Below are 14,297 nucleotides of genomic sequence, written 5' to 3' on the forward strand. Positions count from 1 at the left end.
CCTCGAATGTAAGAAAATGAAGCAAATGGGTGAAATATTTCTGCCCTGCTAATAATATATATGAATATCCTGTTGCTGTTGTCCATCTGGATGCAGCCATTTAGGTCCCGCATGAGCGGCTGCCTCAGTAATAAGACAGCTCAGGACTCACAGACACGGGTATCCCTCGGGTCCGAGCTCCAGCTGGAGCAGACATGCTACGACGACCTGTCCCTATTATTGTTTGTGACAGAATCAAGAAGGAATTGTAAGTGGCAAAAGTGTGTGTGTGCTGTGCCTGCTTGTCAGATTCTGATGGCAAGTACCCCCATGTAATTATGGGCATGGGTGGCCAGCTATGACAGCTCATCTGTTAACTAGCCAGTTGGAGTCTGGGGCACGCTGCACCGCAGCGATGAGCCACACGTGCACACAAATTAAAACTCACAAGCAGTCCAAGGGAGATTTGAATAAAGGGAGCTCTCGTGTATTTCTGTGCTGCTCATTAACATTCAGGCACATACATTTACCACCGGCTGACAGCTAGCCGCTCTAAATCTTGTTTCTGTGCATTTCATGTGTCATGCAAATGAGTTACAAACGTGTGGGTTGCTCCCTGGTATTATAATTTTAATTAGTCCCATTTTATATATTCAGAGCTTAATTACATTGAAGAGGCATCAAATCAAAGGTTGATTAGCAACATTTTAATGTTTAAATTAATAAGATTAAGTGAGATTGTTTAGAGGTGACAACTACAGAAATTGAAGGTAGTGACTCATCTTCTCCATTTAAAACATCTACGATGTTCTTTAATGGAAGCATGAAAATTTGATTAATTTGACTAATCTCTGCTCTTTCTTTACTAATAAATCCACACTAGTCTTTTTGCCATAAAGTGATTGAGATGTTTATGGTGACTTTCACTAGTTACGGCTGAAAGATTTGCAGCTCAATAACACAGTCACCTACCCGAGTGTGTGGGCTCTCGAGTTTCCTGACTGTGAGCAAACCTTTGATCGTGACTCCTTTCCAAGGTCGGATCACCAGGAAACAGACTCGCCTGTCAGACTTTTCCTTCTGCAGCATCATATATTTGGTGCAGTGGCTTTTACAGGGCATTATGAGTTTGCACGTGTTCCCATTGCGTCCACGAGTTTCCGTTCCCGTAGTGACAAACGTTTCCTCCTGCAGTCTAAAAACACACAAAGATAAATGATCCCTGTGGTGTGAGAGTGTGACGGAATGGTGTGTGTCCTGCGATGGACTGGTGACCGGGTATATTCCTGCCAGCTCCCAAATAGTCAGGATATGATACAGCTTCATCTAGATTGTGTAAAATAGTTTTTTTAATCCTCTATGATGGTGCTAATGATGTTGCTTCAGTGACATAAAGGGTCCAGAGTCAACAGAATCACTGCATGTGATGGACATAAAGTCCATCTGCTGGAGATTCATTTTAGTTTGGAGTGAGCGCTGATACGCAGCACTCTCACGGGGTGGATTTTAGCAGGTTTTATTGTGCTTTTTTACCCTGTATTAACTTTGGCTTTATTGTGCAGAACAGATTCTGTCGAGAGCTCCATCCCCTCTACTGGCAACCAGGGGACACAATCATATTGTGTTCACCCTTTGGCAAAGGCCCTCCATTCAGCCATGAGTAATGAGTAGGAAGGCCAGCATGCCGCGATCCCAGCTTTTTAATTAGTCTTCCATTAACTTTTTCAACCTTGGGAGCTGTGGGGGGGCGTGCACTCCACCAGACCAGTGTACATTATACTGGTGTCCAAACTCTAAAATGTGGTATTTAGGGATGTTTTTAGTGGCCCAGGATTCACGCGCACGCTGCAGAAACGTAACCACAGATATTAATTCTAATAATTAACTGTGGGTTTAAAAGCCACTGATATTATAAGTTTAGGTCCATGTTCTTCACGTTTGCAGAGCCTTCTGGCTGTTCAGCACTGTGTGTGTACGTAATCCTCTTACACAAAACCAGCTTTTTGCAGGGTTTTCTGGTGAAACTCACCGTAAACACAATAATTCAGAGTTCACCTTCATTCTGTTATTCCATTTATTTCAAGCTGTTATGAAACCTTGGCAGCCTGTGTTTGAACAATGGAGGCAGACTCGCAGCGCTTTCTATTTATTTTATATTCTTTTTTTTTTGGCATCCTGGTCTGGCTGATATCTGTCATAGACCCGACAACGAGTTTCTGATCAGTAACATGAAAGAGGCTGGCCGAGCCTTCTGTGGAATGTGGACCAGAGGAACCGCACAGACAGGCTGACAGACGGAGCGGGAGCCAGAGAGAAAAGTCAACACGACAAGCATCACTATTTGTCCAACCTGGATACAGGAAATTATTAGTTGGGGGAGGCGGTGCGGGATGGGATTTGCATTTTCAAATGCTCTGACTTCTTTTTCCCGACCAGGCCTGGAGATAGACAGACAATAGCCTGGAGGAGCCAAAGGTTCTGCAGGAAATCCGACCGTGGCTCGCCTGTGTTTCAGAATCCCGACTGGAGCAGATGCAGGGCAGCGAACCGTCTGCCTCCTGACGTTCCATTAGTCTTTGCTATTGTGCTTGATCATCGGAACTGTTCGGTCTAATATGTTGCAAACACAATTAAGTGTAAATGAGCTCGGTTCTGAACCCCTCTGTGCTGAATCTGCCAAGATGAGTTTCGTAACAATTAGGGTTGTAATTAAATATCCTTACATGCTGAGTAGTTCCAGTTTTGAAGGTGAAATAATAAATTATTGCTTTTAATTACTTAAAAGTTTCATTGAATATGCAAGATTTGGAATTAAATCGAGAAACAAAGCTACTTTAAATTGTGCTTATCTTAATAACTTTGTGTTTGCTGCTCTGAAGAAACATCTTGAGTCCAATGTCATGCCTGTAATTCTTGCAGCAGTCCTGATCTGATGGATCTGGCTGTCCCACTGCTGGGAAACGTTACAAAAATAGCTTAACCAAGCTTCCATCAATTAGCCTGTGACTGACAGGGACAGACGATCTCATAGCTGCTATTGAATTAGAGCATTTAGCTGAAGGAGCACGTATAGCTGAACTCCATGAACTCGGACCGACCTCGTCTGACATAAAGTGTTGTGAAAATGGCTCCTCAGAATTCACATCCAATCACCTTTTTAATTGGTTCTGCATTCTTCTAAAAATAAGAAGGAAGGAGTGACATTATCTTCTTGATCGTTGCTCCGTAGCTCCTCTCGGTGTCTGCGTTGGTGTGCCAGCGTTGGCTCCTGGCTCAGCGTGCACACATCCATGACTCGCCCACATTTACAGTCGGGTTCGGAAAGGAAGCGGAAGAAAATCTCTGTGGAACTGACGTCCTTTGACCTTCCTCCACCCTGGTGGTGTGCACCATTTTGGCATAATCTTACTCGGTGAGCCCCAAAGCTGAAAGGAAAGTTAAAGCTTCCTTTCACTCTGTTAAGATTGGGGGGGGTTGAGAGAGTCTACATTTTCATGAACAAAGGCGCCTGCAGACACCCAACTGAACTGAAATGTTTCCATCGAGGATGCAGGTCCTAACATTTCCCCCAAAGAGGCATCATAAACTATTAATGTGCGCGTGCACGTGCGCATCAAACACTTGTGCTGGGCAGGGTCAGCGGTGGGGGCTGAAGCCGCGGACGTCCTTTTATTCCCACACAGGATCACTTTGTGGGCTATTGGAGGGCAGCGAGCGCGGGAGCATTGTTATGGCTGTTATGTAAAAAGGTGATTATCTGCTGCTGCGGCGTGACTGTGACTGATGCCTGCTCGTTTGAGATTCCAGCAGCGGGAAAGAAGGTCGGGGAGGAGGAGGAAAAAAGGCAAGCTCCCACTCAGGCAGCCGTTCGCCGTCTCGCCGCAGCAGAAGCGGCTCCACGTTCCACAGATAGACGCCAGTGTTTACTCTTAAGTGAGCCCACGAAGGCCAACAGCGCGACGCTGAAGTCGGTGGCTCGGTGTGTGTGGTGGGGGGGCTGTTGAATACGATCATTATTAGAAAAAAGTGTAGATCCCATCATTACTATATTATTACTGACTCTAATGGTCAGATCGTTTAGAAGCGCTGCATGCATCAAGCAGCAACCTGGGGTTGCCAGAAGTTTGTTGGAACGTGGCTCATTTCTCAAGAACTCGCCTTGTTACTAAGCAACAATAGTTGATTATTGCGCTCACATAATTGGCGTTGTTGTAACAGGAGGCGTCCGATGTCCTCGCTGTGAGTTGTGGTTCATTGTGACGATCGTCTGCGGGCTGCCTCACAAGGTCGGCGGCGCTTCAGCGTGTCTCTATAGGATGCACATCGCCGTTGTCAGCTCTGAAGCTGCACACTTCATCTTCCTGAGGTGCTTCGGTTGTCCGGGGCTGTGAGCTTCCCCACTCATCGCTCTCCTTTTCTTGTCTCTTTGTTCAGATCACACGGGTCATTTTCTGCGTCTTCCTGGAGACCGACTTTGTCATCTACAAGAGGAAAATGTCACTCCTCTTTCAAGGTATGTGTGTTTACTCCAAATTGACGGGGCTGCGTGTCATTAATCCTGCATCATTACATTTAATCTATTATCCATTGATTTGCTGTGGTGAACTCGCTAATGAACTGATGAATACTTAATATGCAGTGTTTTCCTGAGGTCTCCTGCACACTGTGTGATCTCTCTGCCTACCTAATGGACCATCTGCACAGAACCGCCCGGTTTTGGCATTCAAACCTTTAGACACATCTGCAGCGCAAGATATTCTCTTCCTGGAAGGATCTGTCAGGCTTAAAAATGTAAATAAATTCAGGAAATCTGCACGGAAAGTTGGTTTAACACGTCAGATTTTCTTGGATTTCTTTAAGAGGATTTCATCAGTTAAAAAAAAAAAAGAGCAGGCCAAGTTTTCCATAATTGTGGATATTCTGATGACACTTGACAGATTTGATTGACTGTAATAGCGGCCCTCATCAATGATTGTCAACTGCGAGGCCTAAAAGAAAAGAAACGGGAATCAAGGATGCATAGCAACCGCTGATTGTTCTCTGCTCTTTCTTTGCCGTTTTGTTCTGTGAAATAAACAAACATCCATTATCTATTGCTCCCACTCCCTTTCCAATTCCCTCCCTCCTTTCATGCCATCATCCCTATTCGGAGGCCAGGAGCAGTCACCGGCTCTGATGGGGGCTCCACGGAGGATTGGGTTTAATAGCTGGGGAGCTGAAAGGGGCTGGCTGGCTCCACCAGCCTAGCATTACCTCCCTTTTACCTCCCTTTCCCTTCACTGCCTCCCCAGCGGAATACCGGCTCTCAGGCCTTCATCTCGCCGCTCCCAGATGGAACATTGTTTTGTTCCCTCTGTGCTCCTGTCATCTGTCCTGCTCCCCGCCCAGGCTCTTCGCTGAAAGATTACATTCTGGGGACAGACCTTAATTATATTGCTTGCCCCCCACCCCCCCTGCACCCAGCGCCCGTCTCATCATATTAGCGCTCTGAGATGAGAATCTGGAGCTGTTGTTCTCCAGTTATCAGTCTCGCCGTTTACAAGCACTGTCAGTGGATAAAGACCGCGTATCTGTCTATGACAGGGAGCAGAGAGGAAGCAGCAAACTGCCTGCGTGTGCACGTGCCCCCAAACAGAATCGCAGGAGTTTTCATCTTTAGAAAGTACTGTTTACCTCTGTGAATGGGACGCTAATGATGAGGGCAGCTTTGATTAAAAACCCAGGTCAGGTCAGATGATAAAACAACACACGTGGGCTTTTTATTGTGCTACATGCGCGCGACGTTCCCAATTTGGGATTTTCCTTTCTTTACCTTACGCCTGCTTCCCGACAAGCCTCCCAACCGCAGTCTTCTGAGGAGCGTCTCTTTGATGAGGCTCCCCTCAGAACCTCCGAGGGAGCAGAATCACCATTGTTGCGCTTGTTGATGAGAGATTCATTTGAAGGCGTCTAATGTTTAACCCAGCCAGGCGGCGCCCACGTGCTGGAGTGCACGGTAAAGAAAGAAATGTTGACTGGCGTTCTTACCTCCGGTCTATGACACATGACCCGAGGATGCATGACCCCCGCCACGCCACCTCCACTTCTGGTTCTTCCTCTTTACGCCCCCCCCCCCCCCATCTGCCTCCTCATGGAGCTGCTGTTGTTGCCGCCCTTGATCTCTTTCTAGGTGGTAAGTTCGTGTGCGCACGTAACTGTCACGCCTGTACCATCGGTTCCAGGCACGTGTAAAGCGGGGAGGAGGCGCGGTAGATTTTATTTTATTGAAGTCTTACTATTCTCATTTTTCATTGTATATCTTCCGTCCTCATATTCGAGCAATCTGTCAAGTGACAATGACTGGAGCAGGAATGTGTAAACAGAGCATTTGCATACAGGAAATTGCTTTATTGCTCTGCACATTCCCACAAGCTGTCGCAGCGCGCCGGCCAAAATAAGGTTACATCCAGCAGCGGGACAAAGCTGAAAAATAGCTTTTAATGGCAAATTCTCCGTACGCCTCCGTACAGGTACATTTGCCTTGACACATGAACGCGAGACGGGAAGGAGCTTCAACAGGGAGGACTGAGTGTGAGCGCAGTGGTGCCCCAGTCAAGCCTTAAAATTAATAAATGCAGGGGTTTTTTTATGTTATTTTTAAAGTTTTAAAGTTGCAGCAGCAGAAGACCCACGTCAGCATTGAGCCATCACTCCCTATCCCCTTTATAGTGCACTAACTAGGGTGCTGTAAGCGAAGTAGTCCACTCGCCGCTTCTTACACCGTGAGTAAGATTAGTAGTGAAGGAGTGTGTGATTACACAGCTGATAATAGTCACCAAAGCAAAAAAAACAAGAGTTTGGTCTCAGTACTTTTCTCTCTTTAAAGTTAAGCTAAAAGCTATGAGCTGATGCACCTGCAGAGCATAATCAATGTAATTAAACATGTGGCATGATTGGCATTACCACATTGATCATGATTGACCACATGCTTGTCTTGGCACGTATTCCTTGCGAGCAGGGATGCAGTCGGGCAGCTGTGCTTGTAGAGAGCAAAAGCATGTTGAAATTGATTCAGGGTACACTCCACCACTAATATGATCCGGGTGGCTGCTCACAAGCTGGGTTCCGTCTCTTCTCTCCCTCAATCAGACACAGTGCTGACAATATTAACACGGGCCGCGGATCTGCAGGGCCAGCTGTGTTTGGTCTAAACTGTTTCACTGACTTTCCAATTGACACTTATTTACATGGTTCTTAATGCGCTCCCTGCTCTCATCAGCGGAGCCCGGGCGGCCCGAATGTCCGCGATAGGACCACATCCCCAGAAGAGGGGGGTGCTCCTTTAGCAGAGGCAAAGCTGCAGTGTTCACGCTCGCTTGTGTAATTTGTCTACAGAGGCTTTGAGAGGCTGGAAGAACTCTGAGTTGGTGTCATGGAGGGATTCCAGGAGCAGCTCGGGCAGATATGACGCTTCAGTTTACCTCATCATATGTTACCAGTGTTAGCACGTTAGCACGCTTCACAGACATGTTGGATACACGTACGTAACGACAGCGTGAAAACTTGGAATTTCACTTTTCGTCTATCCGGTAAACTGAACTGAAGCTACGGAATAACCTCCTTAGCATAAAAACAGTGAGGAAAATGGCTCGCCGGGCTCGATCCGTGAGAATTTGTGCAGGAATTCCAATGATCCCATCATTTCATCAGGATAAATAAAGCGAACACACGTCCCCAAAATGTCAAATTACTGAGCAAAAGTTAGTCCATCCCAAGGTCACGAGTATCGACTTTGCGCTTCTTTTGCATCTACTGTTGAGGAACGAATAAATATAAACCGTGTAATGATATTCTGCCTCGCATCCCATAAATTTCCCCCCTTTGACAGCCCTGTGGAGAAGGAGGGGTGCTTTTACAGCGCGTGGCTGCAGCCGAGGCAAACATTTGTCTGTTTTGTATTGTTATCCCGCGTCAGTGGGCTTTCCTTTGTTTCCCAGAGCAGGGTTAGATTAATGCCTCGCACCTTCCGATTCCGAGTTCTACAAAAGCAACGTCTGTCGCTGCATCCGCGGGGAGCTCTGATGGTTCCACTTCCACAGCGCGGCTGACAGCAGCTTTACATCAATGCTAATGCTCACTTGTTACTGCGGCACCGTCATTACTCACTTGTGCATAACCACAAATGCTCACGTACTGTACGCTCACATACTTAGTAGTCTGTTAATGCGACTTCACGGAACGCCGCCAGGCCGTGGATGCTTGTCTGAGCCACGCAACCATCGGAACCTGTTGAGCAGGCGCTCTTTTCGCCGACTCAGCAACTCCAGTTTAAGTCCCGCCTCACTCGCGCCGTCTCACAGAATCTCACACCAGAACTTTTGCTCGAGACGCCAGACAAGTTATTTCTTTCCTTTCACGCTGAGGCCGCCGGTACAGATTTAATAGAAAATGAATAACTGATGATTGTGACCTCCCCGTTCAATCACACAGGCCTCATTTAACACGTGTTAAACACATTAGCAATAGCTTAGCACAGGCGCACGCTGGATCCAAGGCCGTCTGCTGGAGGAAATGTGAGGTGTGAAGGTTTCCAAACATGACAGCTGGTGTGAAAGGAGGAGGTAAACACTCAGTTTTGGATGTATGAACGGAGGAGGTAGATTGGTCACATTTCATGTAGCTGCAGGAAGGACTCAAAATGCTCTGCCGGAACATTCCAATAATAATGATTTTAAAAAGTTGCCGCAACTCCCTGTATTGTGCTCCAAAACGGTGTGTTTGACACGCTGTCGTCTCCCCCTCTGGCAGACAATGACGTTGATGTTGCAGAGACGGAGCTGAAGGAAGGTGAGTGACAGAACATTTCATGGTTGCCTTTTCACCTTAACACCTCCATTAAAGCAGGCGGAGGGTGAGTGAGTGGCGTAGCCGCGGCGCCTGACACTGATTCGCCCGCTTTTATGCAGCAGGAGAAATTGAATGTTTACTGCTTTGGGTGACATGCCGGATCGGCGACCTGACAGATTGCGGTTAGAAATACTTCATGTCAGGTACATTACATTACATCAGCTTATTTCCACAGCTAATTCCCAGCACCATTCTTTTCATCCGGCTTACAGGCACAATGCCTTTAGAGCACCTAAAGCGCGTAGGGGAGGGGGAAAAAAGCAACATCCCTCTGCAATGTGTGCCAGGTGATAGCACAAGCACAACTGTCTGGGCTTAATGCTCTTATCACCGCGCCATCGTGGCACGTGGCCTGACACTCCCAGATACTCTTTATCAGGATGAACTATTGACATTTGTCTGTGCGCCAATGTCCCGGATAAGCAATAACTCAAACAGGCCTTGCAGAAGTGCAAGTCTGCTGTTTGTAGCAGAACACAACAGATCCAGCAAGGTCCTCTGGCTGCTCCCCTTCTCCGCTCTGTCCTTTTACGGCACTTTAGAACCACAGATCTCGAAAAGCAGAGGTTCGTCTTTAGGGGTTCAGGGGCCACGTGCGGTTACGAGAGCGTCACGCTTCAGGTCTGGCAAACTAAACGGAGAACACTGTGAGTTTTACTGTCTGGAAAGAGAAGCCGGGGTGCTATCAAAATGTTTTCCTTCCAAAGTCACCTCCGTCATTTGCCAATTACACGCATCTGTGTTTTCAATGAGGCTCCATTTTGGTGCCCATAAAAGGGCCGTTTTATATGTGCACTGTAAAATGTGGTATTCCGGAGTAAAACAATGTGCCCGTAATGGCTCGCTCATAACGACCGGGCTCCGTATTTGAGATTTAGTCCTGTTTTTAGCGCCTGGGTGCCTACATTCTGTCCTGTTAATTTACCAGCTATGTTACACAGCATACTGTCTAATAACACAGAAGCAGACCATATCAAGCCAGCTGAAATAACCCCTGATAATTCCAGCTCTATTGTATTGTCATACCGGTGCTGCCCCAGTCCAGTTGGGCTTTGTTTGATGGGTTTCTGCACTGGTGCCAAGCAATAGCCTTTTATTCTGCTCCATCAGCCAGTTTGAATCAGTAAAGGCTGGAGCTTATTCAAAGGTTCGAGTAACTGCTATTCTCACACGGAATAGTGCTTTTGTCCTCCACTGTGCTCTAGAGTTAGCCTCAAAGCATTAAATTCTTCTCCTGCTCTCCCTTTAGACTTTTTTTTGGTCAGGCAGGTATAAAACAAAAGCGTGTAGCCGCCAGGAAGTTCTCTCCCAGGGTTCTGAGGCCTGGTCAGCCGGCGCTGGGCCGCCCAGTCGGGATAATCACTGCAGACGTTGGCTGACACCAAATGGCTCGTTCCAACAGTTCAAACTGATAAACTGTCAGAATCCGAAGCAAATGAGTGGCTCTCTCTTTTTTTCTGCTCGTTTTTAGACGACACACCGCCGTCTCCAAAATCCGCAGCCAAGGAGGAAAGTGACGACAGCAACAGAGGTACAAATTGAGAATTTCCGCTGCGTTAATGAGGCGCGATGACATCACACATTCACATCATTTGTTTTGTGTGTACCAAATAATGGAGTGTGTTCTTGGTCAGTAATCTCGTGCTCTGGGGTGCCCAGTTCCTCTTCGGGGAAATGAATACGAGATGAAGCCGGCCCATTTAAAGCAATGTTTTCTTAGAGGCAAACTTGTTTAAGAGGCCATTATCTGGATATTCTGCAGCTTCAGCCCCTTTGGATGTGTGCAGTATTGAAACAGTACCATGGACCAAAGATAATTAGATTCTTACGCTGCAGGGTGTTAGCAGGCAATTAAACCGCAACACCATCCATTTGTCTTCGAGGTTTAAGGTTGCGGGGAATTTTCGAGGCCGGTTGTTTTTCCGCGGGGTGAGCGGATTTCCCGGAAGATGCGAGAGGCTGGACCAGATAGGACGTCCATGCGTGGCCACTTCGGTCTGTCCGACGCACCTTTACACTAACGCGCCAGTAATTCACAAATTCAATCAGCGGCATTAGGAGGGCAGAAGCATTGTGTAATAATCTTTATAAATCCTAATTTATCAGGCCCGCCAGCTTAATAGTAACTAATCCATTCACAAAAGGCCTTGGCACAGCTTTGCAGCATGGGAACACTCAGTCCTTGAGACAACCTCTCTCCCAGGAAAGGGATGAAGCGATTTCCTCCTGCCTGCAATGTAAAGGTTAGGTGTGGTCGGCTCTACGTCAGGAGGAGGCTGAATCATAGGAAACAGTTAAATGTCAAGAAAAAATGTCAGAAAAGCAGCAGTGAGGAAAATAAAAGTTATTCTCTACACGAGCGCGTTTGTTTGGTGACGTCAGAGCCCCCGCAGCAGGTCCTCTGTTCAGTCCAGTCGATGAAGTACTTTTTAGAATAAATTCTACTCGCTGGAGCGCGCCTGTCAATATGCTTGGGCGTGATGCATCGCATCCATCCATCACAGTCCTCCGGGGCTCCCGTCCACAGGTCAGACATGAGTGGCTCTCAGCTGCAGCGCTGATGAAGAGGAGACGTTACCGCTCTCTCCGCTGTCGCGTCTCGCTGCGATAAATACGCTGGTTAGCGGACCGGTGTTAATTGTAGCGCCGCCGTGACTCACGCACGACGCCGGCTGCATCTACGCTTGCGAGAGCCGGCTGTGTGTTGTTCAGCCTCAGTAGGCAGAAGGAAAAGAAGGCAAATGAGTTTTTAGCTGCCTCTAATGAAGATCCCTCTGGCACGCGTGTCATGGCGAACACGGGGGCTTTGTAGCTTTTTACAGGCCCGAGACACATAAAGAGGAGAATGATGACTTCAGAACCAATCCACCCATCAGATGCACGCCTTAAATAATAAATAACCATTAAATGAGCAACAAATAACCATCCAAATGCATTTAGCTCCGCCCCCTTTTGTGGAGAGTCTCTCTTCTGCAAGCGTGGCCGCTAAATGGCTCCATGTTCAAAGTTCCACCCGTAGCCACATAAGCTAGTTTAATAAGTTAGATGGAGCAGAGGGAAGCTGCATTCGCACCCTCATGGATGCCCACGTGCTCGATTAGGCAAATGAAGGGATAATCCTTTTAAGGTCCTCAAGGATTCTTTTTTCTTCAGTTTCAATTGGCAATTGAAATAAATAATTTTGCAAGTGGAAATGAGTTTTTAAGAGTTTAATCGCTCGCTTAAATGGGGCTTTAATGTATGTTGTCGTTTTTGTCATCGTCTCACATTTTCCAATTTTTAATTGATGGGTTTTAGTTTGCCCTGCTATTTCCTGTATTACGGTAGGTTGTTTTTTTCTTAACCAGCAATCTAAATCGCATTCTAATTGTATTTACTTTCAGACCAGCACAACAGTGCATCTGTTTAGATTTGATAAGCACTATTTGAACTCCTCTTCAAAAGAAGCCAGCACACAATCCCTCGTCGACTACAAAAAACCCCCGAAGAGTGTTTGGAAATAAAAACGGGATCGCAGATTAAACTGTGTGTGGATGCATGTGTGAGAGATGAAGTGTGCCGTGATGTAATCCTCGTGAAACGGGAGCCCGGCATGCAGAAAGCTCCGAGCTAAAGAGGCGGGGGGGGGGGGGGGGGGAGCGAGGGAGACGCAGCCACAGAGGCCCAAGGTGGAGAGGAGCACACCTGAACCGGCGAGCAGCCCCGCAGCGTCTATTATGTGATGTCAAATTAGCATTAGCGAGATTAGAGGATGTCACAGGGCACCGAAAAATGTGAACGCAGAGCCAGAAATCAGTGCCCGGCTGAATGTGTCTGCCTGGCATGCTGGGAGAGGCGGGGGTGGAGATGAGCGATGGCAGCGCAGGGTGTAATAACACAAAGTGAGGACAGACAGTCAGCCTCCCTGTGGGACGCCGTCTCCACCCAGCACTCCCGAAAACACACTTGCACTTCGCTTTGACACACATTTGACACAGCAGAAGGTCTTTGAACGATCGTGGTTGGTCATCTCAGAACCTCTTTCTTCTACACATGTCTCATGAATTTTTCAACTTTCCCCCTTTTTAAAAAAAAAAAAGAAAAAAAAAAGTCCTTTTCATCCGTTGCTCCAGTCGGCTGTAATGGAAGCAATAAGGGACGTTGATGGGAGAGAGTGAGAGGTATCTGGGGTGTGTGCGTGTGAGTTTCTGTGTGCAACTAGGACACAGAAAAGGTTGCATATCAGCAGCTGAATTGTTTATGGTGCACAGATATTGTGCCCCTTCATCCAATATTGGATCAATTATTTAAATCAGTTGCGTGTCTGAGACACAGAGTGGTATCATTCCGTTTTTAGGGAAGTCCTGGAAATTGTTGCTAAGTCAATATATCTTTTAAAGCACAAACCACACGAGTACTGACAGTGAGAGTGCTCAGGAGGAGACTTCTCGAGTCCTTCTGCGTGAAGGGTCTCACAGCCAAGACCGTAGAGCACGAGAAAGCTGTGGCAATGCTGCCACCTGCTGTTTGGACAAGGAAGCGTCCGCACGTGCATTCAACTCATCTGTTAAAAAGCATATTTATTCGACATTTTGTGATCTAGTGAGTGTGTTTTGGACCACTGTTTGTCCTTTAGCACATTTCAACACAATTTAAATGCTCTTCCCTTCACTAAGCTGAATGTAAATGATTCGATAACAGGGAGGAAATTACTTCCAGCTCCGTGTCTCATCTCGATACGTGGTCGTGGATCGTTGCAGACACATTCAGCAGCCACGCTTAATTTCTGAACACAGGAGAAATATTTGGGGACGGACGAGGGAAGGATCCATCTTAACCTGCTTCCCCAACCGGAGTATTCCTTCGAGCCTCCTGTCCATGGCTCCGTCCCAGCGTGCCAGTCATGATTAATAAAAAGGATTGCCGTACCGTGTGGTGTCACTGGCATTCTGTATGATGGACAGGGGCACTTGGGACAAGCATGCAGCGCTGGTAGAGTTGGCCTTCTCTCCATTTAATGGAGGCTGGCATTTTATTGTTCTGAGTGCAGGGCAAAATTGCATAGATATGAAAAATTGGCTTTGCGCAAAAGCTTGTTAAAAAAGCAATTATGGCTGCAGCACAATGGCTTTTGTAGAGCCGGTGGTCTTGTTGGTGTCATGGCTTTCATTACTCAATTTGTCCCAAATGCTACTGGTTTATACATGCCTGTATTAGAACGTGGGAGGGGGGCTGAGGGGGTAGTGGGAGGGGGGCAGATTCAGGCTTTCAACTATTGTAGATGCTTTATGGCGGCGTCCTGAGATGGTATCGATATTAAACCCCTGTTGATTGTGATCAAATCAGCATGAACTGGATCTCGCCGTGTGACTGATGGCAGCAGAATGGGCCTCTCCATTCTTTCAAAGACCATTTGCAGCCACATCGCCACTGGGACATCTGCTGCAGCAGAA

At 47.1% G+C, this 14,297-nt stretch overlaps 1 protein-coding gene across 7 annotated transcripts in view; it reads left to right on the forward strand.

The window, feature by feature from the left end:
* Positions 1 to 14,297, forward strand: part of macrod2 (mono-ADP ribosylhydrolase 2) — a 284,197-nt gene that overhangs the window by 253,476 nt on the left and 16,424 nt on the right. For 5 of the 7 annotated variants that reach the window (XM_057048325.1, XM_057048329.1, XM_057048326.1 and 2 more), the window contains 3 exons: positions 4,414 to 4,492; positions 8,767 to 8,805; positions 10,337 to 10,396. In XM_057048325.1, the coding sequence (XP_056904305.1) occupies positions 4,414 to 4,492; positions 8,767 to 8,805; positions 10,337 to 10,396 (178 nt within the window). The remainder of the gene's footprint in view (positions 1 to 4,413; positions 4,493 to 8,766; positions 8,806 to 10,336; positions 10,397 to 14,297) is intronic. The other 2 variants (XM_057048328.1, XM_057048331.1) reach the window with 2 other exon arrangements.

Source organism: Takifugu flavidus, chromosome 11, assembly GCF_003711565.1.
Source record: "Takifugu flavidus isolate HTHZ2018 chromosome 11, ASM371156v2, whole genome shotgun sequence".
Taxonomy (NCBI): Eukaryota; Metazoa; Chordata; class Actinopteri; order Tetraodontiformes; family Tetraodontidae; genus Takifugu; species Takifugu flavidus.